The 26514-nt window shown below is 47.8% G+C and overlaps 1 protein-coding gene across 2 annotated transcripts; it reads left to right on the top strand.

The window, feature by feature from the left end:
• Positions 1 to 11859: 11859 nt before the first annotated feature.
• HAND1 (heart and neural crest derivatives expressed 1) lies at positions 11860 to 15105 on the top strand. 2 transcript variants are annotated; one of them, XM_009002904.5, is made up of 2 exons: positions 11860 to 12653; positions 14193 to 15105. In XM_009002904.5, the coding sequence occupies exons 1-2, from the start codon at positions 12084 to 12086 to the stop codon at positions 14292 to 14294; spliced, it is 672 nt and encodes a 223-aa protein (XP_009001152.2). In that variant the 5' UTR covers positions 11860 to 12083; the 3' UTR covers positions 14295 to 15105. The 2 variants fall into 2 exon arrangements, with proteins under 2 accessions (XP_009001152.2, XP_002751924.2); XM_002751878.6 differs by having other exon boundaries at positions 14190 to 15105.
• The last annotated feature ends 11409 nt before the right edge of the window (positions 15106 to 26514 follow it).

The following is a 26514-nucleotide window of genomic DNA, read 5'->3' as shown; positions in this document are numbered from 1 at the left end:
AAAGACAAAAATATTATCGATAATCCTGCCATCCCAACATGCCAACAATTGCTTTGGGTATCTTCTTTCTTTCCTATTCGTATTTTGACAGAGCTGTAGCAGCCCCATGTGTTGAATCTGTGGCCTTCCCTTTTACTTAACATTAGATCATATTCGTTTTTCTCCCAACAAGTTTACTCTAAAAATACATATGGGAATAGGTGCAAAGTATGAATTCTGGAATCCAAGACTCATCATCCCAGTGAATTTGACTGAGGTCTGACTCCGAGCACTGTCAGCACTGGCAGTAGGCACACGACTTAGGACCTCACAGATGACTTAGGATTACACAAACCCCTAGAACATTTTCTCCTTGGTAAGTAACTTGGGTCACATAATGAGGGCACACAAAGCTGTGAAAAGCTTTGGCCTTCCTTATGAAGGAGGCAGCAAGGAACTTAACTAAGGTGGAGAATCTGTTTTTCTTCCATTTTGCTAATTTGGGTGAGACTTTTTTTTTTTAATTCCTGCAGCTGATAATTGGGAAAAACATCAGCTGGTCAAAGGTGATTTTTTGACCATGGTAGAATCAGCTTGGCAAACATAATTGTGCTCAATGTGAAATGGTTTCCTGGATTGCTTCCTCACACAGAAAAGGGGCGTAAAAGAAAAAACTGGTGACATCTGAATAAAGTCTAAAGTTTATTTTAATAGTATTGTATTAATGTTAGTATCTTAGTTATTATAAATGTACCATGGTTGTGTAAGAAGGTGACCTTAGAAGAAACTGAAGGGTGAAGTTTATACAGGAACTCTCTGTATTATCTTTACAACTTTTCTGCATAGAATTACTGCAAAATAAAAAGTTTTTTGGAAATGTATGCACTTGATGTGAATTATATCTTAATAAAGCCATTACTAAAAAATGTATTTACAATGATCAAACAATGAATATGTGTATTAAGCATCTATTATGTCCCATCTCTCCTCCTAAAAGATTATTCCTTCCTAAGCACCCACCAAGTGGAAGGGTTGTATTGTATGATTGACTCCTGGGTGACAATGTTGCCAGTAGCATCTCCCCAGAATTGTTTGTATCAAGCAAGTTACTGTTCACTTATTCAACAAACATTTATTGAATGATTTCTCTGTAAAAGTATTGTGCTGGAGGTACATTAGTCAATAGAACAGACTCAGCTCCTCTCTTTATGGGGTTTATAACCTCATTGTGACAAGTCAAATAGATGCAATGTGATGAGCAACTGATGCTACTATTAAAACTGATGAACACGGGCTCACATAGCAGAAAGGATTTTTTTTTCTTTGAGAAAGAGTCTTACTCTGTCATGTGTGATTATAGCTCACTGTAGCCTTGACCTCCTTGTCTCAAGCTATCCTCCCACCTCATCAGCCTCCCAAAGTGCTGGAATTACAGGCGTGAGCCACCGTGCCAGCTGCAGAAAGGATTCTTAGGATATAGTGTTTGTGATGAAGGAATAAAACAGAGCACATTGTTTGGGTGATAGGTTCATATCTTCTTTAATTATTGTTGTTATTTATTATAACATATTTATAATACATTATTATGAATAAATATAATAAATAATAATACAATATAATAAATGTTATTGGCTGGGTGCCATGACTCATGCCTGTAATTCCAGCACTTTGGGAGGCTGAAGCAGGAGGATCACCTGAGGTCAGGAGCTTGCGACAAGACTGGCCAACACGGTGAAACCCTGCCTCTACTAAAAATACGAAAATTAGCTGAGTGTGGTGGCAGATGCCTGTAATCCCAGCTACTTGGGAGGCTGAGACAGGAGAATTGCTTGAACCTGGGAGGCAGAGGTTGTAGTGAGCCAAGATCACACCATTGTACTCCAGCCTGGGGGACTGAGCAAGACTCCATCTCAAAAAAAAAAAAAGTTATTTATCATAATTAATTATTGCTATGATAATATTATCAGAGAATTTAAATTTTTTTAGCATTTTAATTACCCCCCCCACACACACACACCCTTAATTGTAGTGGTTGAAAGCAAGAACTTCAAAGTCAGGAAGACTTGGGTTTGAATCCTGTTTCTCCCATGTCCTTGTTGAGGAAACTCAACATTAACTCCGTATCTGTAAAATGGCGGTAAAGGCTGTGATGATGAGATAAGAAATGTTTGTAAAGTGTACCACACATAGGAAGACCTTAGCCAGCAGCTGTCTTTTAGTGAACTGTGAGGCAGAGTGGGAGGTTTCTTCAAGGCTTTGGGAAAGAATTACACATTTGTGAACTGAAAAAGCCCAACTATTCTGTTTCTGGTTCTGCCTGCAATTTTGCTGGAGTCTGAAGAAACTGACTCAGACTGTTCTGTTTGGTACAAGGTGGGGACTGCCCCACTCAATTCCAACCCATGCTGATAGCTGGGCTGCCTCGGGCAAGGACAACCCTAAACTATTATCAGATAGAACAGGCAGAAAGCTGTCAGATCAAGTGACAAGACATAGAGAAAAAACATATACATGTTTGAATGTCAGGAGTCCAAGTGACAAATATATCTGAGTTTGTGCAATTATATATTTTTTCTTAGAGCCGAGAATGAAAAACAGAGTATTAGGGTTGATGGCGACTTTAGAGGTCATGTAATCTCAGTGTCACTTAACAATTGTTTCTTTCATCAAATATTTGTGTAGGCCCTACTATGTGCTAGATAGGTGCTGGGTGGTAGAAGTAGGACAGTGAAGATAGAGCTGCTCCCTCTAGGAATCTGTAGGCTTTGGCAGAGAAAGCTGGAAAACTGCAGCCCAGAGAATGTAAATAGCTTGTAAAGATCAAGGAAATTTTCACTTCCTTCCTATGTTTCTCTGTATTTTCTAATTTTTCACAATAGTCATGTATCATATTTAACTATGTATGTATATTGGCTTGGACAGAATGCCACAGCTAACAAGGAGAAGAATTTTCCTTGGTAAATAGGCCACTCTTGAGTACCGACTAAATCTATATAAATCATATTCTCAGAGGCATGGTTCCTGCATCAGAATCTGCTACTGAGCTTTCTTGAAAATGCAGATCTCATGCTCACTCCTCACCTACAGGGGTTCCCTGCATTTGAAACATGTTCCCCAAACATGTTCCCCATGTGACACCCACTAAAGTTGGAGAACTAACACCTATTAGGCTAATGGCAAAGAAAGCAGCAGCGACTTAAAACTGGTCTCAGAAATTTAAATTAATGAACGAAGTTAATGAAAACAAACACATTTATCTTTTATTAGAATAAAGCCAACTCCTACCTTTTTTCTCTCTAGTGCCACAGCTAATTGCATTCATTATGTGTTTTTAACAGGTGCTATAAATCAGTGTGCCCCAGAGAGAGGGAAAAGCACTGAGAGCCTGGAGAGAGTGGTGAGGGGGAGGGAGCATTCTCCATCTCACAAAATGAAATGCAATACAAGTGGCATATTTCCTTGAAGCAAGCAGCCCAGAGCTCCTGTGGCTGAGCACTTCTCCGCTCCCGCTCGATCACTTTCCAGGCCCGTCTCCCAGCCACCCCGCTTGCCGTGGGTTGCATAACAGTCTTTTCCGGGCCCTACAAATCACAGCCCTGTCCTAATTCTTGAGCAGGCGCTCTTTACACTCCCCAGCCCCACAGCCCTCAGCATTTTGTAACCTCTCTTTTTTCCAGGTTATCATCATCTGTCAGATCTGAACTTAAACAACAAAAAACATGTCAGTTGAGTGGCTGGGAGAGACACTTGGCTGTTTATGAGAAATATTCCATTACAATCTGATGCAAAATGTTAGGATGCATCTGCCAGCACCCAGGCTCCATAGATCTCCTCCAGGCTCAGAGAGGGTCCCTTCCGCAAGCAAGCTGATTAGTGTGTGGTTCCAACCAATGTTTATCCTCTCTGACTCCGTGGCAAACGCCCTTGGAAAAACCTGGCTCCATTGATGCCTGGTTGACTGGTACATTCAGACTCATTCAATTAGAATACCCAGTTTGAGACATAATGCATTTTGGCGAGCTCCATAGACTGATTGGTTTTTATACACATACACAGAAAGATTTGATTTCCTCTGCGGAATTTATGGCAGGGGAGAAGAGGTAATTACATTAATTTCTGGTCTGGTTTCTGGGGCTTTCCTTTCTGTTCTCTCTTCTCCTGCCACCTTTTTTTTTTTTTTTTTAATAGACTTTTTTTGGGGCCTTGCTTGTATAGATGAAAATGAATTCAATAACCTCCAACAGTTGGTTTGAGTTTGAGGCTGAGTTCCACTCTTACTTCTTGTTCTTCGAGCCGTGCTCTGGGTAGGTTTTAGGAAGCTAATGAGAACAATCTTGTATCCTCTGGTGTGTGTGGGTGAGGTGATGGGGGTATCCATGTGGCTAGGGAGCAATGCTCACACTGGGAAGAGTTGCTTAAACCCAGGCTTTCTGGAAGGGAACTTGCTCTAATAGTTGATAATGAAGTGAAAACCGAAGTGTGCTCCCGTTTCTTCAGTCCCCATTCATGACACTTGTTTTTCCTAATTTCTGGTTTTTTCTGTCATTCACCTCTCTTTACACCCTTCCCTTCCAGAGCAAAAATGAGCTGCAGTGCAGAAATCATAAGGAAGAAAAAGGCTGAAATCCAGAAAGGTGCTGGAAAGATCGACCATGGTAATGAAGAGGATCAAAACAGTTTACCGAGCTTGCAGGGTTCTTACTCCACTCTCGTCTCTCTTTCCCGTGCTGAGGCTCTTCTATCCATCCTTGACTTTTTAACGAAGGACTTCCCCCATTAAACTGAAGAGACAAAGGAGACTCCTGAGGGATTTAGATATTCAATGGAAAAAAACAAAACAAAAAATAAACAAAACAAAAAAAACCCACCTCTCAGAGCACTTAACTTCTCTCCCAAAAGACCAGAGAGCCTGCCAATTCACCAGCAATGCCAGCATTGCTAAGCATTTTCCCAGTGTCAACATTAAATCCCGTTTTTGTTTTTGTCTTTTAAAGTGTGTTTACAATTGACCATTATGGGAAAGATGATGGATGTGGCCTGGCCCCATTTTAAATAATAAGGCTAATAATGATATAGTTGTTTCTTGCACACGGACTGTTTCTGAAAGCCTGTGAGCAGAAGGAAAGGGTTGAGGAGCCCAGTGTTTTCACCATTAAATATAGCCAGCCACCAGTCCATCCCCACAACCCATTGCTAGTAACCCTTATGCTCTGGCAGACTTCAGAACTGCTTGGCTCCCCCGCATGCTCTTTTGGAGAAAAGAGCACAGAAGTTTGAATGAATCTCCAAACCCTGTTCCTGAGATAGCAGGACTTGGATGGATGAGTCTGGAGTAAACAGCTTGCCTTGTGCCCCATAGGAACTCTGCCAGAGAAACGCATGTTCCTTAGCAAGCAAGACGGAGATGTGGCTCAGTCCTACATTCCGGGAGAAAGTAGACTCAATGTTTGCTCATGAAGTCTCCGTGTGTCCAGCTCTGCTCGGTGTGTCTCTGGCAAAGACTCCCCACCTATGTGGCCAGCAGCATCTGTCCTTGGATAGCCATCCCAGCTCTAGCCTTTTCCCAGCCCTCAGCTGGCTTCTGCTCACAGGAGGCTCCAGGAGATAGGTTAAGTGGGTTGATTCAGGCCTTGATGCAGAATTCAGATTAGACTAGGAAAGGAAATAATTCTCCTGGCTAGGGATGCAACAGTCAGGCAGTGAAAATGACCTTTATGACACTGAGTGGAGATAAGCCTCTTGGCATGAAACGGCTCGGCATGCAGTTGATCAGTGGGCTAGGAATCGGCTACAAGCCACTGGACCCGACCCGGGGAGCAACCGAGCCCCAGGAAACTAACCAGCATTCAAGGAACCAAACACCTCCCAATATACCTAAAACAGCCTGGTGCACAGCAGAACTTCGTTAGCAGGTGGCCTGAAACTGAGTGCTGTGAAGCTGACCAGAATGAAGTTGCCCTGAAAGCAACGGGACAGGGTAAAAGAAACCGGAGTAAAATCCACCTGCCTGCTACTGACTTCGCAACTAACCATTGTGAGGGATGGGAGCAGGGAGGGCCTAAGAGGGCCGCAGGGTCGACGGGGCGGATACGGGTCTTTTGGTGTTCTGAAGAACCTGATCAAGCTGCTTCGGAGACGGGGGAGGGGGGTGTTCAGTGTTTTTTGATTTACAATCGCCGCTCCCCAAGCGATCCCATAAATTTGGGGGCCGTTTTCACCAAAACCGTGAGTTACGATTTTTCAAATAAATACATTTTCAAATCAGACCGGGTTCTGTTTAGATTGAACGCGTCCCGAAGCAGACATCTCTCTGTGCGGAAAATACACAGAGGAGGAAACGGAGCCGGGACGAAGCTCAGACGACATAAAAACTTATGTAAACACATTGTCATTTACGGGCTTCGGAAGAGAAAGAGAATGGGGGAAGGAAGACAGAAAAAGTGGGGGAAAACACATACATGTTTAATTCTCCCTTGAATCCTCAGGTCCCAGCCCAGAGGGAGGATAGAAACTTTAATATTCTTTTTCCATAAGCTTGATGTATGTTACTCATTGGACAATGAGCAGCAGCAAGTTTACCTTAAATAGATTTTGTGTTTTTGAGGCCTGTTAAAGAACTAAGAATGAGTACAATTGTTCCCCGCCCCCCCCCCCACACACAGCCACACACACATATGCACAGGCACTCTCTTAATTTTTCTTTAGGAAAGTATGGGGAGGAGGTAAACCAGAATGAATTATTTTGGCAGTGGAGGGTCTTTGATTTCTAGCTGTGTGCCCTTGGGCAAGGCCCTCCCCATCTTCTGGGTCTGTGTTTTACCAGTAATATGAGGCCACGGTTGCGAAGAAAAGCATTGACACATAATTCTGTGCACAATGGCAGGAAGCTCAGGAACCTCCTAGCCAAAAGGCAAAGAACGTCACTTTCTGCTTGGACCCTCTCTGGCCTGACCATATATCTCAGGAAAGAAGGTAAAAAGGGGAGACAGAGATCGCTGTTCACCCCTGGTCTCTGGAGATGTGGGCTCCAGCCGCGCGTCTGCCACCCATTGACTGTGTGCCCTTTGGAAAGTTCCTTCCCCTCTCTGGGCTCGTTTCTGTCTGCAAACAGAACCTTGGCACTCCCAGAAACAATCCACTTCGTGCCTATCTCTTCCCTGCCCCGACTGTCCACCATCCAGGGGAGCAGGCTGGGCCAGATTGGAAAATCCTAGGTCCTCTTTAGATACGGCAGAGAAATGTTTAAGGGATTTGCGCGCTCAAGCTGCGGGGTAAATGGTCCGCGGGCTGATTTATGGCGCGTTACTGCGCGACGCGATTCCCCAAGACAGCGAGAATATTTTACACCGCGCTAATATAAACAGGCGGCCGGCCGGGTCCTTTTTATGGAGTTCCTGTAATTACCCGGGCCTTGACAGGTCCTTGATTTACTGCCCTATTTAGATAAGGGGTCCAGTGCGGGGATTGCCCGTGGCGTCAAGGTCACGGGACGCGGCGGGAGAAGGTTTTGCGGTAGGCGCCGCGGCCTGGGCTCCTAGAGGCCTGCCAGTCGGGGGGTCGCGGGTAGGGGCGAGGGGAGAAGAGGGGAGAGGGCAAGAGGCGGACCTCACCACTGCAGAACGTCCAGGCTTGAGGGACCTTCGCCTTGCCGGGGTACAGCTGTCCCACTGTTATGGATGAGGGAACTGAGTCCCGTAGGTGGCCAGACCACACCCCCCACCAAGTCATTTAGGGAAGGAAATGAGGGTGGAGGGTGGAATCTGGAACTGGAGTTCGGGTCTCTGGCAACACAATTCCTACGCCTGGTGCCTGGCGACATCTCTCTACCTCCAGCCTTACGATGGCTTGTACAAGGTCAGTAGGGAATGGGAAGGACCCTAAGGCAGTCGGAAGCAGCTAGGTCAGGTGAGAACAGAGCCCTGCAAGGAGGATCACTGTCCTGGTCTCTTCTCCCCATCCAGAGCTTTGTAATCTTGTGGCGGCATGTAACTCGGTTTCCACCCCTGTGAAATTAATATTCCTAAAAACGGAGCCACCATTTATCCAGGCAACTGTCACTGGGCTGAGAGCCTTGTGCTTAGTCTTAGGCCAGCCCTTTACAGAGATTATTGTCCTCCAATTTACAGAAGAGAAAACTGAGGTATAGAAGCTTCACAGAGGGAGGAATAATGTATCCAGCTTTAACCCACTGGGCCCGATTCCACAGCAAGGTGGAATGTGCTTTATGTTTGTAAGCCCTGTACTTTGTAAAGCAGGGTAAAGAAGAGTTCCCCCGCCTGTCTCACCAGCACAACTGGGGAAGAACGGAGAAGCCTCCATTTGAAAATGTTGAGAAGACCAAACCTCCTGAAGGCACTCTTTAGGTGAGCAAGGTGGGTTAAGGGGAGGCTGCAGGTGGGGTGAGGTGTGGGACTAGGACCCTGGAAGTGCAAGTCCTTGGTCTGTTGAGATAGGCTAGAGGAAGGTGGAGTCCTCCTGTGGGGACCCCTGAGCTGAGCGCTAAGTCCCAAGAGGAACCATGGCAGGGTCCCTGAGACAGTGGGGAGCTGGGAATTCCAGACTATCAATCCTATTCCCTTCTTCTGCAAATGGGGAAACTGAGGCTCAGAACTGAAAAGGAACAAAGTGAAGTGCTAACTAGGCAAAGCCTGTCACATCTTGCCTGTCACATCTCTTGTCTGTCATCCTAAAGCAATTTTAGCTGAAATTCTATGTCTCAGACCTCCTCCTACACTATTGCCTGGGGTAGAGATAGGCAACAACCTTACAGGGTCCCCACCTTCCCGGAAGTTCTGCTGCTGTCCTTGGACTGGAGTAAAGCATTTTGGGGTCTCCCAAAAGGCAGAGTCTAGAGCCTAGCTGTACTTCAATCTCCCCCAAGGTCATCCTGCTAGGGGTTGCCCAACCCCAAGCCTCAGGAGGTGCCTTACAGCTGAGTTTCTGGTGGGGGCACTGCTTGAGAAATGGCACTGAATCCTTCTCTGGGTTGGGGAACAGTGCTTTGCACTTCACTGCTAGCTGGAGACACTCTGCTCTTTAAGACCCCTGGAGGGCTGCCGGGTCATCTCAGGGGCCCTCAAGGGGTCTCATGGGATTGGGACTCCTCACCCAGTACTGATAATGCATTCCCCACCAAGCTAACCAGGCCAGATATATGAGGGGTGTATACAACCTTGAGTGATCTGTGTAGTATCATGAAAGCAACTGGGACTCATATCGGTGGGTGCGTGGGCCACATATTTGTATGTGTGTTATGTGTGAGAATGTGAGATCCTCTATTTGTGAGCACCTGTGCATATTCAGTAGAAATTGTGGCTGTGTATGTGTGTACTGAAGGCTTAGTGGTGACAATGAAAATATACAATATGTATCATGGGATTTTGGAAGTTTGTGCTGTGAATACAATTGTGGAGAATCTTAGGAAGATACAAGCTGGTTTTAATTGTGACTATGAGATTATGTGTAAAGCCCTGCATTTGTGTAGCATTCAGAATTTATGTGTTTTACGACATAACTTTGGTCTCTGTGCATGCCTGCGTGGAGGATTGGGAATAGCTCTTAGCTGTAACACATCTGAAGCTGATGCGTATGTACCCTGTGGGTGACAGAGAGACAATGTTTAAAATCCTAGGAATGCATGAATGCTGTGTGTGCTGTGAGTGTGTGTATTATTGTGAGTATACACATACTTTTGGGCGTCTTATGAAGATATGGGCTTTAGTGTATGGCGGCAAAGTTGTGTGAGCCCGGGTGCATGCATCTGTGTACGTTTAATCAGAGGGCCTAGTGTGCCTCTATGAGAGGCAGGGTTGTAGATTGTGCTCTGATTAGGACAAAGACTGGGTGTGTGTTGAGGACTGCGGGTCGAGGTCCTTCTCTCGATAGTGTAATTACTCTCTCTACATGCGCTCTCTCTAGGGGCGCCTCTAGGCCGGCTAGGCTCGGGACCCCGCAGAGCCGCCGTAGCAGCGGGCGCCCAGCGCTCCCTCGCCGCTTGCCTCCTGCTCCGCGCTCTGCCCTACCCCAGCGCTGCTGGCGCCAGGCGCCGGGGAGAGCGGGGGGTTTCCAGCCCGCCTAGAGCAGAAAACCAGGACTTCCCTGCACCCCGGCCCCATGCACCTCCAGGGCTCACTCACAGCCCTGCTGAGCTCCCACAGGTGGAACCAGCAGGCTTAGGCATTTGTTCCCGTCTCTCCGTGTGTCACCCCCCACCCTTCATTCACTCCCTTGTCCAGGAGTGGAATTCCACTCATGCACTCCCTACCGGACCTCGAGGAAAATCACTCGTCCTCTCTGGGCTTCACTTTCCATATCTGTTCAAGGAGAGAGTGGGTCTTTCTCCCTCAGCCTTTTGACTAGTAACTTTGCCAGGCACATAGTAGGCGTCAATAAATAATTGTTGCATGAATGGATGAATGATTTGCCCTCTAAAAAGAGCACTCACATAAACTTCTCTTTTCCCCCGCTCCCCTCGACTTTGCTTTGGAGAGAGGCACACTCCGTCTACCCCGCCGAGGGAGAGGAGCTAAGAAACGTTGAGAGAATGAGGGACCCAGGTACGTGGACAGCAGCCGGGAAGGAAGCACAGCGGGAGGTAAGACAACGACGCAGCCTGAAGCGGCGCCACCCCGGGATTCCCAGGTTCCCACGTGAATCTGGGGAAAGCCCCCAGTGGGGAGAGTCGGGCCGGCAGGGAATGGCCCTACCCCCAACGTGAAATCTCGGAGGGTTGGCTGCTAGGGTGCAAGAGATATGCCGGACGTTGCTTTTGCCTGTACGAGCCTCGAGGATGCTGTGCAAGTCGTGGTCCCCTCTGCGTGCGTCTACCGCCGAATGCCGGTGTCTAGCTGTGTGAGCTTCCGGGCCGGAGTCTTTAAAGAAACAAAGATTCTTACGGAGTGATGATGATCTGGGTAGGGTGGCTTGACCTAGCCGCGCTTCCAGGTCTCGGTGCGAGTCTGGGGAGAGACCAGAGGAGACCTGCCGGTCAGATGCCCCGCGGCCAAGGCGGACGCCAGGCTGTCTCTGCGCCAGCCAGGCTGGCCTTCGGACTGGATCAGGCACCTGGGAGGCCCGAGTGGATCTCAGGCCCTCAAGCCGGGAACAAACCGGTAGGTACGCAGGGGCTTGGAGTCCGCCTCCTCCTTCTCTCCCCACCCTTACCCCTGCCTCCGAAAGGCTTCTTCGCTGGTCAGTAGCTGTCAGCCTGCGGCTTGGTCAGAATTGGCGGGCTGTTAACGACCCCATGCACAAGCGGCTCCCAGTCTCGCCATAAAGAGCCGATGACTAAGGGGTGGGGGTGGGGGGCTGGAAGGTGTTTGGGAAGAATGTTAGGGGCCTATCCTGCCTTCTGCAGCGCCCTCTCGTCTTCTATCTCTGACGCCGAGTGGGGCAGTCGGAGCTCGAGACTGGGAACTGCCGGAATTCCTATTTAGACTTCTAGAGTCTTAGAAGCAAGAACCTTTCTTTTCCTGAGCCTCAGTTTCCTTATCTGTAAAATCAAAGGTCGTGCTCTAGAGGTAGGCCTCCTTTTCGCTTGGTGATTCTGGATTCCTTTCCTTGGATCCATGGGGAGGGGGTGGGAGCAACAGTCCAGGGCGTTGGCAGGCCTTTGCCTCAAGTATGTAGTCCCCGCGCCCGCGCCCTCAACAACCTCAGCCGCCCCCCCCGCCCCCCACGCCCAAGCAGGGAACTGAGTGGGAGGGACAGAGGCGGGGCCGGTTCCCTGTCCCCGCTGGCGGACTAGCGTAGCTCAGGCTGAGCGTAAAACCTGGGACAGCCACCCCCCTTTTTTTATCCCCGCCCCCCTGCCATTGGCTCCCGGGAGAGGTTGACATCAAAGCTGCGGTCTTATATAAGCCAGATCCTGCAGGGGAGTCCGCAGAAGGGTTAAACAGTTCTTTGGGCATCGGCGTCCTCGCCCACGACAGAAACCGGCAAGAAGACTGTGGGCTGCGCGTCTCATCTTCAGCCTTGCCCGGACTCTCCCAAAGCCGGCGCTCAGTAGCGCGCGGCTCTGGAGCCACAGGTAGCCCCCGGCAGTCTTTGGGGCGCATGGAGCGGTGTTAATAGGGCTGGCGGCGCAGGCCTGGAGCCACTCCAACATGAACCTCGTGGGTAGCTACGCACATCATCACCACCATCACCACCCGCACCCTGCGCACCCCATGCTCCACGAGCCCTTCCTCTTCGGTCCGGCCTCGCGCTGTCACCAGGAACGGCCCTACTTCCAGAGCTGGCTGCTGAGCCCGGCTGACGCTGCCCCGGACTTCCCTGCCGGCGGGCCACCGCCCGCTGCCGCTGCCGCTGCCGCCGCCGCCGCCGCCGCCGCCGCCGCCGCCGCCTACGGTCCTGACGCCAGGCCTGGCCAGAGCCCCGGGCGGCTGGAGGCGCTGGGAGGCCGCCTGGGCCGGCGGAAAGGCTCAGGACCCAAGAAGGAGCGGAGACGCACGGAGAGCATTAACAGCGCATTCGCGGAGCTGCGCGAGTGCATCCCCAACGTGCCGGCCGACACCAAGCTGTCCAAGATCAAGACTCTGCGCCTGGCCACCAGCTACATCGCCTACCTGATGGATGTGCTGGCCAAGGATGCACAGTCTGGCGATCCCGAGGCCTTCAAGGCTGAACTCAAGAAGGTGGATAGCGGCCGCGAGAGCAAGCGGAAAAGGGAGCTGGTGAGTCCTGCGGCTCGCACGCTCCAGCCAAGGGTGCCGGCGCGGTGAGCACCGTCAGGCCATGCATGCAGTCGAAGGAGGCTGTGTTGTCGTGTGTCCGATTTGGAAAGGCTGGCAAGAGTTCTGAGATGGTCACAGTGTGCGATCTTGTGCGTGGAGGGAGTCAGATTCGTCATATAATTCATTTGTAGTATGGGATAAAGTTTGTAATACTGAGTGAATAATCTGTTTGGGGCCTCAGACCCCCTCCCCCACCAAAAGCCACACACCACAGATTTTGCTTCCAATTTAGAGAAATCCTGATTAATTACTTGGCTCTCCTGGAAGCCAAGTTAAGAATATACGTTAGAGTTCTTTACTTGGAGTGTGAATTTATGTGCCCAGGCTCATTTCCTGTTTTCAAAGGGCCTTTGCTGGACAGGTTTGTTTACTTCCATCACTGTGCAAATAGGGTGCTTCAGGACATAAAGAGCACCTATCTGAGGAGTCTGGGGTGGAGCTAAGGTAAAACAGATCGGGTCTTCTACTCAGTCCAGAGCGCGTTCCACTCCCACGGACTGGTTCTGAGGACAACTTCAGTGGCTTTGCATGTAAATAAGAGCCACTTCTTTTAGCTTTGGAGATCGCAGTGTCGTCTTGGCCTTCTTGATCCTTTCTAGTTAGGATGACACTTCCTGGCACTCGGCTTGGGTGTCCCGGCCTGGAGGCCTCTGAGCGCTGGATTATCAGGCTGGCCAATTAGTTTCTCTAGGTTGGGGCCCTAAGGGCCGCAGCGGAATGGAGCCAACTGAAGCGCCCCGCTGGGTTTTATCTAACTTGTGAGGGTCTGTGGTAAACTGAGGAAAGCTCATCCTGGGACCGGGGAAAGACAGATAGGCATCGAGCTTCTGAAAGGCTGCGCCTGCGCCGGACTGGGGATGGTGCAGGCCGGGCGGCGCCTCGACACTCGTTGTTATTGGGCGGATCCTGATCCCCCACGCGTCGTGGCTTCCTTTAAGTAGCAAGGCTTCGTTCCTGCTGAAAGAGCGGGAAGAAGGACGCTAGGCCGGGCCGACTTTCCGCTCTTTCGCTTCTTCATCTGAGGCTCCCAGCTCCGGCTTAGGGGCCCCAAGCCTGCATCCCAGCACCGCTGTTTAAACCAGGTTGGGAGGCTGGCGGAAGTGTGTTGGGGGCAGCGAGAGCGGGAGATGCGTGGTTTTTCACCCCTCCCTTCCAACCCCCAGCGATTCTCCCTTAGGTTTCCTAAAGCCAAACCAGCGAGCGCGTCAGTTTCACCAGACGCAGAACATTCTCCTTACCAAACGTTCCGAAACTGCCCAGCACCATTCCGGGTCCCAGGAACTCCGCGCATAAAGGCAAATTTACGAGCCTGTTTGCCTATTTCGCAAACAGAAATCCGTCACTTATTTAAAGACTCCCAGTTACTGCTCCCGACACCTTCCCCCCGCCCCTCATCTTACCCCAAGCCGGGCGTTCGGAGCAGAAAAATTAAAACTTGTCTCTCCCGCCTCTTTTCTTGTGTGTGTCCTTTGGCAGCAGCAGCACGAAGGCTTTCCTCCTGCCCTGGGCCCAGGCGAGAAGAGGATTAAAGGACGCACCGGCTGGCCGCAGCAAGTCTGGGCGCTGGAGTTAAACCAGTGAGGCGAGGCCCGCGCTGAGGACCTGGCCAGGCTAGCCACCCCTGGAGCCCCGGGAGGAGAGGAAGGCAGCGGCGAACGCCAGGCTCTGGGCTCTGGTGGCTGGTGCCATGCATCCCGCGGAGCCTCTGCTGAGCGCCGGCAGGTCTTCGGCTGCAACCACACACTTGGATCGCACGTGCAATGTCCTTTGAAAAATTTTAAATACATTAAGAGAAAGAGAAATTTATATATATCAACCCCGCCGAGGGCGGCTCTTGGCGACACCTTGCCAGAAGGAGGGACTGCCGAACCCCAAAGCGCAAAAACGCATTCTTCCGCCCTTCTGGGGCGAATTTAGAACCCCATCCCCACCCCCATTTCCCTTTCGGGCTCTTTCTCTGTTGTCCCTCCGAAAGATCCGCCCGGACGCCCCCTCCTCTAATTAAAATGCAATAAGAAATCAATTCTTTTCTGCCTGGGAAAGAGAACCAGACGTAGGAAGATGAAGGGCTGCCCTTTGTTGTTCTTTGAATAGTGGTGGTTTTATTTTATTTTTCTTTTTGTCGCTGCACTTCCTGTTTAGTTCCAATGGAAACGCTTTCTCTCTTTTCTTCCTTCTTTTCCTTCCTTTTTGTTTCTATCTAAATAAAAGCTTTCCCTGTGTTGGAAAGTTTTTATGTATTTAAACTACCTACCATGCCTGTTGTGCTCAGGTGTTTGTTCATCCTGCGATCCCCAACCCCTTTCTACCTCAAGTCTGTGTGACCGCTCACAGCTCCCTCCCTTCGCCAAAGCAGTATCCATGCTCTTGACTAATAAAACATTTTCTGAAATCATCTGAAGCCTGTGTCATGTATCAGCCCGGGTCACTCACGGACTCCCTTGGTTTCTACTAGGTGGAAAGCCTTCTGGTTCCTGCTCCTCTTCTTTTGATAAATACCAAAACCAAACTTCAAATCAAGGGAAGCGGGCAGCTAAAGAATGTATTTCAAGAATAAAGAACAAAGATTTTTTAGACTGGAACGGCAGGTCGGGATAACTTATGGGAACAGGGAAGAACAAAAACTGGAAACGAATTAGTCCCAGAGGGCCTGGGCTCAGGTTTTTGTGGGTGGGTGTTCGTGCTTGTCTGGGGGTTAGTATGCACACTGGTGTCTGCAAACAGTGGTTTGGAGGGGTTATTGGGAGGAAAGGGGGCCTAGCACACAGAGGAACACTATGCCTGGGGCAGGGTAGCTTAGAAGCGGGGGTTGCTCTGGAATACGTTCGTGTATGTGAAATTCTGAACATATAGATGTACATGTGGCAGTGCAGCAACTCATACGGAGCCCCAAGGCTGTGCAGGGGCTAACGACGGTCTGCTTAGTACAGCTGCAAGCACATAGCAAGGACTTGGCAAGTCACGGCAGCTATTATTCTTTTCTACCTGAGTAAAATAAGTTTGTGACTGCTTGTAGGTTAAACTGAGGGATTTAGGTTTTATCTCCAGCAACAAAGCACTCAAAACAGTTGTGAGAGCATATGGATTTGTGCAAAGGGATGGGGTGTGTGTGTGTATCCGTGCTCATTCGGGCGCTTGTGCAGGAGAGCCAGTCTTAGTGTCTTCACATGTGCAGCCATGCCTAGGTGTGGTGCGTATAAATTCGGTGTGTTTGCCAAGGGTCTTGGATGCGTATTGGGCTAAACTGGGGCGGGCAAATGCAGTCGTTTACAGGTCCAGGAATAATTATGTACGAATACTTTGGTTTGCGTGCAACTGTGTGCTAGGCACTGCGCTAAGCACTTCCGTGTCTCCCAACAGCTCCCACGGTTGCCCAAGGGAGCGCACGCTCTGCAGCGCCTGCAGGTCTGCGGCGCTCACCGAGAAGGAGGCGGGGAGACCAGCGCGGATCTCCTGGAGCTTTCGCTCTCCGCACCTGGAGCTTGAGCTCTCTGCCTGGGAACCAGAAAGGAGACCCCGGGCAGCTCCGGGGCAGGGCCTCTCGGGGCACCAGGCGTGCCCCAGGCGCCTTGTCCCAGCGTCGGGGTGAATATGGGACCCCATTAGTCTTGACTGTAAACACCGTAGCAGGGGCTGAGAGGCCACGCGGGCCTTTCCGGACGCGAAGGAGTTAATAAAAGGTGTTTTATGGGAGCTAGGAAACAGTGGGGAAGGTGTGACCTTCTCCCTCTACTCTCGCCCCCTACTTTTTTCTTTTTTCCCTCTCGCCACCCGCCACCAGATCAAACAGGCCCGCGATTTAACTAGGGCAACACTTGGCCGTAATGAGCCTGTCCGACGCACCCCTTCCCCGGCTTCGGTACTCCGCCCGAGGCCCCAGGGCCCCTTGGGAGGAGCAGAGAGAAAAATCAGTTTCTTTTTCTCTTGTTTTTTTTTTTTTTTTTTTTTTTTTCTTTTCCTTCTTTCTTTCCGTTTCTTTCTGGGAGTCCGTTTAGAAATTCCGGCGAGTGGCCGAGTGTGGTGGCTCACGCCTATAATCCCAGCACTATGGGAGGCCGAGGCTGGTGGATCACAAGGTCAAGAGTTCGAGACCATCCTGGTCAACAAGGTGAAACCCCGTCTCTACTAAAAATACAAAAATTAGCTGGGCATGGTGGTGTGCGCCTGTAGTCCCAGCTACTTGGGAGGCTGACGCAGGAGAATTGCTTGAACCCAGTAGGCGGAGGTTGCCGTGAGCCGAGATCTTGCCATTGCACTCCAGTCTGGGTAACAACAGCGAAACACCGCCTAAAAAAAAAAAAAAAGAAAAGAAAAGAAGAAAGAAAGAAAGAAATTCCGGCTAGCTTAGAGAAACAGATTCGGGGAGTGAGCCGATCCAAGCCCCACAGCACGGAGGGAAGTTTATCTGGATTCGAACCCAGGTCTCCAGCTTCGCTCACACACAGACTGCTGGCTATACACAGGTCCCAGCCCCCGGGACTATTTTTAGCACCGTGAAGTATCCTAGGCACGGAAAGAATGCACACCCGCGTCTTGCTTTCTCATAGTCAGGGAAAGAAGAGGGGGTGCTGAGGGGCACCTGTCCGCGGCTACCACAGCCAGATCTGGCATAGCCAGGCCTATTCAGAAAACCCAATCCTCCTGGCCCCAGGAGGAGAGCCTTGGAGCCCTAAACTCAATCTCAGAAACGTCCAGCCCCAATCCCAGACCCTGAACCTGGGAGCTGAGACGGAGCCGGTGCCCATTGAGGGGTCACTGGACAGTCTCCCACTGTCCGCACGCCTGACTCCAGCGGCCTCCCACGCCTACCTACGCTACATCCCCAGCTCCTGCGGCACAGCTGGAAAAGCGGACTCTAGAAAACGTCTCCAAGCTGCCCCAGGTTTCACAAACCATTCTGGGCCGAGGGTCTGCAGACTCGGGGTCCAGCCCTTCACGCTGCCACCCAGCTCTCCAGGCTCCCACCCCATCCGTAGCCCTCCTCTCTTTGAAAACATCTTTAGAGCTTGACCTTTACTTCTCTGCCCAGGTTTCAACGAGGTTTGTCAGACACCCCAAATCAGCTGTGGCAGAAGCAGGGTCATTATTATTTTTGAATTAAATACGTCTTTTTTTAAAATGGGAAAAATAGAATGATGACCAATTAAAAGTAAATTCCGAGTTTATTGCAAGGAAACATTGATGTTACAAAATGTTAACTATAGGACTATTCTATTAAAAAGTGAAACACAGGAAAACAGCACTGGCTCAATAAAGCCATCAGTACAGTGGGTCACAACTCAGCCATTAGAAAACATGTGGCAATTGACATGGAAATTGTTCATGATACATTAAGTGGGAAAATCTCCTCCCATGTTACACTAAACACTGTCCATTGTGACCCTCTTTATGTAAAAATAAATAAATATTATTCGTGGAGAAAAATTAGAAGAATATACATGAAAACCTTCACACCTTTACCTCTGCCTTGTGGGAATAAGGGTAATTTTAACTTTTCCTCTTTCCTCTTGCTTAGCCATATTTTTCTTAAATGTCTTATAATAACTATTACTTTTGTAATAAAAAATTAAGCTGCAATTGCCTTCTAATTTTTTCTGTTGACAGTATACTTTCAATACACCATTTATTTAACATGTATTTATTGTGTGCCCACCATGTGCTAGGCACTGTAGGTATAAATTTAATGAATAAGGTCCTAATTCTGATCAATTAACATACAACAGAAAATATTTGTCTTGAAGAGTTTATTATTCCTTGTACACACCAAATACAGTCTTTTTTCTTACATTTAAAGTCTATTGATGAATGAAATAATAATGGCTAACATTTGGAAAACAAAGTATTTAAACTCTTAGCGTGCATTATTTCATATAAGCCTCGCAGGGTTCTGTGAGGTCAATACCGAGGCAGCTGAGGCTCAGAGAGGTGAAGAATTTTGTTCAAGGTCACATGGATGGCAGATTGGACTTGTATCAAAGCGCAAGCATGGCTGCCTCCAGAGACCTGGTTTTCCCTACATCTCAGAGCGCCTCCAGAGACCTGGTTTTCCCTACATCTCAGAGCACCTCCAGGGAGTGTGTGTGTGTGTGTGTGTATACACACATATATGTGCCCAAATACAGCTTCTCTCAGTCTGATCTTCCTTAGTTCCCAAAGCAAGGTAGAGAAAAAAAGAAGGAAGGAGTTATGTGAAAGGATCTGGGATTCTAATTCCAGCATTCTTCTGGAACCCTCTTCCCCTATCAGGGCTCTGAGTGGATCCCATCTATAATATGAGGAAGAGAGTGGGCTCAAGGTGCTTTCCTGTCTGTAATATTCTGATTCCAGGAATCCACTTTCTCCTGGTGAAGAATTCAGCATGTTATTCTTTGCAGTAGCCTCTGGTGTTCCCATGGCACATTTACCCTACCCAGGTACTTCCACTTCTATAGGCACATTTTCCTCCCCATAATCTGGAAGACAGCCAAGGCAGGAATAACGCTCCCCATGGACAGATGGGGGACAAGCAAACCCAGGAGAGTTGATGTGACGAGCTCAGGGTCACACAGCCAGTCAAAGGCTCAGTCTGGATTAGAAGGCATGCCTCAAACCCAGCGTTCTTAGGGAAAAGGCACTGGATACTTTCTCTCTACGCAACCAGCGGTTACGCTTATAGTCTTGCTAAATCTTTACAAAAGAAACGAAACTAAGAAATCAGCCAGTCTCATTTTAAATTAAGAGTGACTGAGAAGAAAAAATATGCACGTTCTAAAGTGTCTGAAACCAGCCTCCTGATTTAAACCCAATTTGTTAGAAACAAAATTTTTTTAGTTGAGAGAGTTTTTACAGCTGAGCTCTCCCAAACTCATAAAAAACTAGGTTTATATGGGAAATTGTGAAAGACTCTTAACTATAATACACAGCGTCTAATGTAAGCAGACATAGACACTATATAAAGCTCCTACAAATGTTATTAAAACAAACAGAAATGCACATTTATCCCCACAAAATGGACAATGGAAGGCATCGGACTTCAGAGGAGTCCTGGAAGGCTTCTGTTCACTGAGATGTGAACGCACTCCATAACACTGAAACCTCAAAGGTCTCTACCCACCATCCAAGCATTTCCCTGATTTACAGAAAGAGACACTGAGGCTCACAAAGGAGAGGGACTTGCCCAGGGTCTCAGAGAAGTTGTACTCTTGTTTTCCCTTTGTTTACTTAATACCTTCTACTTCTAGTGGAGGGGACAGAACAACACAGGGGCCAGGAGCCCCTGCCCAAGTTACTGAACATTTCTCAACCTCAGTTTTCTTATCTACAAAATGAAAGCAATCATTGCTCAAACTTCCTGGGGTCTGTGAGGATGGAAAGAGATAAGGCGTGCAAAGCACTTAGTGTGTTGCCCATGGTAGAGCTATTTTTATTATTTTATTTAATCCTCACAACAGTCTTGTGAGATGCTGAGGGTTTATTTTGGTTTGTTTGCTGGCTTTGGAGATGCAGGGCATATTTCCAACAGATGCAGAAGATTTCAGTGATGTTCTCAAGGACACATAGCCAGTGCGCGGATTCCAGATTCAAAGCCCTTATAGTCCACATCATTAAGGTAACCCAAGGAGTAGGCAGGCTGGTAGCCATTGAATTTCAGAAACTGTTTTAGGCAGCACTGTACAGTAGAAATATCATGCGAGCTGTGTGAGTCACGTGGGTAATTAAACATTTTCTAGTAGCCACAATAAAAATGTGAAAAGAAACAGGTGAAATTATTTTTAATAATATATTTTGTTTAACTTAACATATAGAAAATATAATTTCAACATGAATCCATCTACAAATTATTAGTAAGATACTTTACATTCTTTTTTTCATACTAAGCCTTCAAAACCAGGGACTTTTTTTTTTTTGAGATGGTGTTTCACTGTTGTTGCCCAGGGTTGCAGTGCAGTGGTGCGATCTCGGCTCACTGCAACCTCTGCCTCCCAGGTTCAAGTGAGACTCCTGCCTCAGCCTCCTGAGTAGCAGGGATTACAGGTGCCCACCACTACACCTGGCTAACTTTTTGTATTTTTAGTAGAGACAGGGTTTTACCATGTTGGCCAGGCTGGTCTCGAACTCCTGACCTCAGGTGATCCACCCACCTTGGCCTCCCAAAGTGCTGGGATTACAGGCATGAGCGACCAAGCCTGGACAACCAGGGACTATTTTATATGATTTTATTTTAAGCATTTTATACTTCAAGCATATCTCAGTTTGGATCACATTTCAAGAATTTCGCAGTCATGCATGACAAGTGGCTGCCACATTGGACAATACAGGTCTAAAGGCCCATGTAGCGGGAATATTAAACATGGAGTGTGTTAATCATATCAATAAATAACCACATTTTTACCTGAGCATTTACAGTGTACTAGGCAGCAGTGCTCAACATACATGGGTTCATTTCTTTCTCCTAACAGGCACTGAGGGTGAGTTATTTATTCAGGCACATAATCTTTTTTAAATTTAATTTAATTTTTAAAATTTTATTTAGACAGAGTCTCGCTCTGTTGCCCAGACTGGAGGGCAGTGGTGCCATCTTGACTCACTGCAACCTCTGCCTCCTGGGTTCAAGTGATTCTTCCGCCTCAGCCTCCCTAGTAGCTAGAATTATAGGTGTGCACCACCATGCCTGGCTAGTTTTTGTATTATTGGTAGAGATGGGGTTTCACGATGTTGGCCAGGCTGGTCTCAAACTCCTGACCTTAAGTGATCCTCCCACCTCGGCCTCCCAAAGTGCTGGGATTACAGGCCTGAGCCATAGAGCCCGGCCCAGGCACATAACTATTAAATGGCAGGGCTGGCTACAGACCTAGATGCATCTGACTTGAAAACCTGCCCTTCCAGTCACTGAGTTCCATGACTCCTAGAGACATAGGGGGCCTGTAGCTGGGCAGTAAGACGTGGAGTGCCTTTTGGGCACTCCAATTCCAGTTCCAAGTCTACTATGAGTCAGGTGACCTTGAGCCAGTCATCTCCTTGTGCCCCAGTTTTCTAATCTCTAAGATGGGCTAACAATATCCTTCCTCCTCCCAACAGAACTCTTCTCATGCTCAAGTGGGAAAAGGTCTTTGAAAATGTTTTGAAGGCTGAGCACGGTGGCTCATCCTTGTAATCCCAGCACTTTGGGAGTCCAAGGCCGGCAGATCACAAGTTCAGGGGTTCGAGACCAGCTTGGCCAACATGACAAAAACCTGTCTCTACTAAAAAAATACAAAAATTTGCTGGGCACGGTGGCCTACGCCTGTAATCCCAGCTACTCAGGAGGCTGAGGCAGGAGAATCGCCTGAACCTGGGAGACGGAGGTTGCAGTGAGCCAAGCTCACTTGGCTGCACTCCAGCCTGGGTGACAGAGCAAGACTCCATCTCAAATATATTCTTAAAAAAAAAAACAACAACAACAAAAAAACGGAAGGCAGAGTTGCTTCCAGAGGCGTTTTGAGGATCCAGTAAATTAGATGATGATTGGGAAGCTCAACCTGGCCTGGAGTAGGCAGGTGGTAAACAAGAGCTGCTGTTCTTGCTGCTGTGGTGGTTCAGGCTGAGCTGCTGGGCCTGCTAGCTTCGTAAACAACAGAGCATGCCAGGGAAGGGGAAGACAGCGTGGCCCTTCCGGGCCCACTGAGACCCATGAGGCGTGGGAGCTGTGGCTAGAAGTGCAAGAAAAGCTGGTGCGGCAGGAAAAGCACTAGCCCCAGAAGCCAAGAGGAGGTTCAGTTTGCTGTGTTACTTTGGGTATTTCCTTGCCCCCACTGGACTCTGAAAAACAAGGAAGTGGGACCAGATCTAAGTCCCTTTCTGCATGGACTCTCTAGGATTTTTACAATGGTATGAATCAAAGTTTTCACCAAATAAAGCGTCTTTATAGGCGACAGAACATTCCCCTAGAAGCTTCCCCAGTGGCCGGGGGCTGCCACCGATTGAGGAAAGGGCGCCACCTGGTGGCCATACTCCCTCCTCTGCACTCCTGGTATACAGAAACCAGACAGGATCCTAGATTGCAAGGTGAGCCCCGAGCCATAGGACTCCCTTTCTTTAACTTCCTCTGGCAGTTCAGGGGTGCAGAGAAGGGGCTCAGCAAGTTCACAGAACCAGGAGTCCTGGGTGTGAGGCTAACTCCTGAGGGACGCTGGGGTTTTGCAACCCAAGATCTCTGAGGCCTTCTTCCCTAAAGGTACCTTAGGGACAGGGGTCTGTGTTTCCTTACTATATGAAGCCTAAAATGCCCCACACTTTTTTTCCTGTCCCTTTGAATAGAAGCCACTAACAAAACATAATCCTCTCTTAATAACTCCAAATATTTCTGCCACCAGTACACTGGGCTAATGAAACACAGAGGGCAGTTTCCCACTGCACTAAATACCCAGGTTGCTGGGATCCTGAGTTCTTCCAACAGCTTTTACCACTCTTCCATCTCCCCAGCATGGTCAATATTCCACTTCTCTCTGTGGTGCAGGTTGCATGGTGCATGGGGGAATGAGACTGATATAGGTTCAAATCCCAGTTCACTGTGAGAGCCTAGGTAAGTTACCTGACTTCTCCAAGCTGCAGTTTTCCCATCTGAAAACTAGCAATGAGAATAGCTTCTTTGCAGGTCTGAGTGAGGATTAGGATCATATATAAAGACCCTAGCACAGTGTCTATTTCTCAGTAAGTACTTACAAATAATAGCTATATTTCTGTAGCTGTGCCATTCTCACCATCTTTTCATATCCAGCTTTGGAAATATTCCTTGATATAAATATGAATAGCATATGTTTGAAAATGATATTAGCAACCAGAAAGAGAACACCCTTCGTTGAAGATGAAGGTGCCTCCTTGGAACTGTTTAAATGGACTCAGCCAAGTTTAACTTCATCTAGTTTAGATAAACCCCAGTAGGCAGGCTGTGGTCTTGTCAGTAATTGATTCCCTCAGTCCTCATTCTTTGGGCTTCAGTATGTTTCATTAGATATACAGTTTCACTTTCTGGCAGTTGCTGGTGGATGTGGCTAAGTCTGAGCTCTGCTGAACCTGTCCCAGCACAGCTGACTGGACGGCTCCCCGTGAAGCCTGGTCTACTCCTGCATCCCCCATCACTTAGGCAGGAGAGGCTCTGGTTGGGCACAGGTGCCCTCCCACTGCTCACTTAACAGAGGCCAATCTTGCTGGTGGCTATGAGCCCTCAGGAAGTCTCATTTAGCTGTCTTAGCTTAATTAAGCTCATTACATTTGCTAAGCCTCATTGGCTTCTCTAAGACTTCAAGAGCCCATTATGCACTGCTCCTTCCTCAGAAGTAGGGTTGGCACAGGGCTCCAAGCTTTCATCACAGATACTATAATTTTAGCAGTATAAGAACTACTTCCCACTCCTGTCTGAGTCTTAGCTCCTCTGAAATTCTCAGCTCCTGGAGGACAGAGTCCATTTCCTTTGGCACCTGGCCACAGCAGATACTCAAATATTCTTTTGACCATATTTCATTGATGGGATTCTTTTAAAAAAAATAGCAGGTTTGGTGACTCCAAAGTTCAATGTCCTCATTCCAGAATGAGGCGTTCTGCTCCTCATTCAGAGTCACATCAGCCTGGACTTCCTTTCACTCTCATCTCTTCAAACCTGTTGCCTTTAAGGACTTGCTTAGGCGCTTCCTCTTCTGGGAAGCTCCCTGCTTTTCAGAATGCCTTTTCCTTGGTATTTTCCTCTTACTCTGAATCATATAGATAGAGTGTGGCTATACATGGAGTTAGCAAGTAGACGCTTTGACTTACCTATAAATATGGTCATAGCAGGGCTGGGCATGGTAGCTCATGCCAGTAATCTGGGCTCTTTGGGAGGCCAAGGCTGGCAGATTGCTTGAGCTCAGGAGTTTGAGACCAGCCTGGGCAACTATATGGTGAAACCCTGTCGCTACAAAAGATCAGCCAGGCGTGGTGGTGCAGGCCTGTAGTCCCAGCTACCCTGGGGGCTGAGACAGAAGGATCGCTTCAGCCTGGGAGGTCAAGGCCACAGGGAGCTAAGATCGCACTGCTGTACTCCAACTATCTGGTGACAAAGTGAGACCCTGTCTCAACAGAAAAATTATATATGGTCATAGTTGCAGATATATGTGTATAAATATACATGTATACTATACATGTAAATATATCTATACAGATACCTATTCCATATAGCATGTATACAGATACTCTGTATACATATGTTTACATATACAGTATGTCTAAGCTGATATGCATATCTATGTCATTAAATATTTTACAACTATGACATACATATATATATAATGCTTTCAAAACCAGTCTCCTATTAGTTAATATATAGGTTGTTTCCTTCTTCACTGTTCTAAACAATGCTCTCGTGAAATACTATCTTACTCAATTAGTAGGCAGCCCCAAATTGTGGACCCTGGAAACTGCTGGACTCATCCCCACCACTTTCTGGTGACATTGGGCAAGCCATTTCACCCCTTTAAACGAGTTCTTCATTTGTAAAATGGGAATGATAATAGTACTCATCTCAGAGGGTTGTCAAGGCAAGTACAGTGCTTACCATTGGGCCTGTCACATTGTAAGGGCTCAATGAAAAAACGGTACCAATTTGGGAGGCAGAAGATGAGGATTTTCTTTGGCTTTTCCACTACCAGTGGTGACTTTGTATATCACTGTTTCATAGTGTGTGACAAAAACCGACAGCAGTGATGGATGACAGCGCTGTACAACACAAGTGCTTCCAAATTTAAGATTGCATTGTCGTTTCTCTATTTTCTGTATGTCTCAGGAATATGTACTGTAAACTATGCAAGCAGGTAGTAAGTGCTTTGAGGGCACTTAAAAATGCTTTGTTATTTTACAGTTATGGTAAAACTGATTCGTGCTCATTATAACCAGTTTAGATGATACAAAGAAAGCACAAAGAAGAAAGTCAAATTTACTCCAAAATCACCAACCAGGACCAACCATGGTTGCTATATTGTCTTTTTTTTACTTGGTGCCCCTGTGGTACCCAGGGCAGAACAGGGCAGGCTTTAGCTGTTTAATAAATGCCTGTTGACCTCAACCAGATTGACTGTTAACAGCAGCATGCTCCAGTTCTGTCCCTCAGCCAACCTCTGACAGTTTCATTAACCCCATTAAATCATGCAGGTGCCTTTACACCTCCTGGGCTTGTTAATCTCTGTTCACCTCCGGTAAGTTAAAACCTGGCTAGAAGGTTGGATGTACCTTGTTAACCTCCATTAAACCCTATTAAATTTCTTAACTAGAGTCCTAGTGATTTCTCAGAATCCCTCATTAAAGTTTAGTAAATCCAGTTGACTGGGACAAGGGTAACTGCTGTGGCCGCACTGCTTCAGAGCTTGGCATTCTGAGTTCTTTGGCAGTGGGGTTGACAGCGGTATCCCTGGAGCCAGACAAGCCTTGAGGATCCATCCTGGGAGTGCCTTTAGCTCTTTAGCTCACACTGTTACTTGGGTGAGTTCCTGACCTTTTCTGAGACTGTATTTACACCTGTATAAATTGGAGTTCATAGTTCCTACTTTATATGATTGCAGTGAGACTAAATTAATTAATGCATGTAAAACTATTAGCCATTGTCTGTCTGGCATGTGCTCTGTATTTGATTCCTGAATGTGGAAGATCTTTGTAGACAAAAAAACTGCTGAGTAGATAGAATACTCAGTCCCAGTGCTGTGTAAATACGGTGTCCTCCTCCTTGTCAGCTTGGGCTAGAATGGTGGGTTATTTTCATTCTGGTTTTATGCGGAATGAAGATCATCCACTTGAATTATTTATCTTTAACAGTGTCTTT

The sequence above is a fragment of the Callithrix jacchus genome, chromosome 2 (assembly GCF_049354715.1).
Source record: "Callithrix jacchus isolate 240 chromosome 2, calJac240_pri, whole genome shotgun sequence".
Taxonomy (NCBI): domain Eukaryota; kingdom Metazoa; phylum Chordata; class Mammalia; order Primates; family Cebidae; genus Callithrix; species Callithrix jacchus.
Note: the sequence above shows the minus strand (reverse complement) of the source record. Positions and strands in the feature narration are given on the sequence as shown.

Coding starts and splice junctions, on each gene's coding strand:
- HAND1 (XM_002751878.6), top strand. CDS start 12,084: ATGAACCTCGTGGGTAGCTACGCACATCATCACCACCATCACCACCCG. Junction 12,654..14,189: donor GCAAGCGGAAAAGGGAGCTG/GTGAGTCCTGCG, acceptor GTCCTTTGGCAG/CAGCAGCACGAAGGCTTTCC.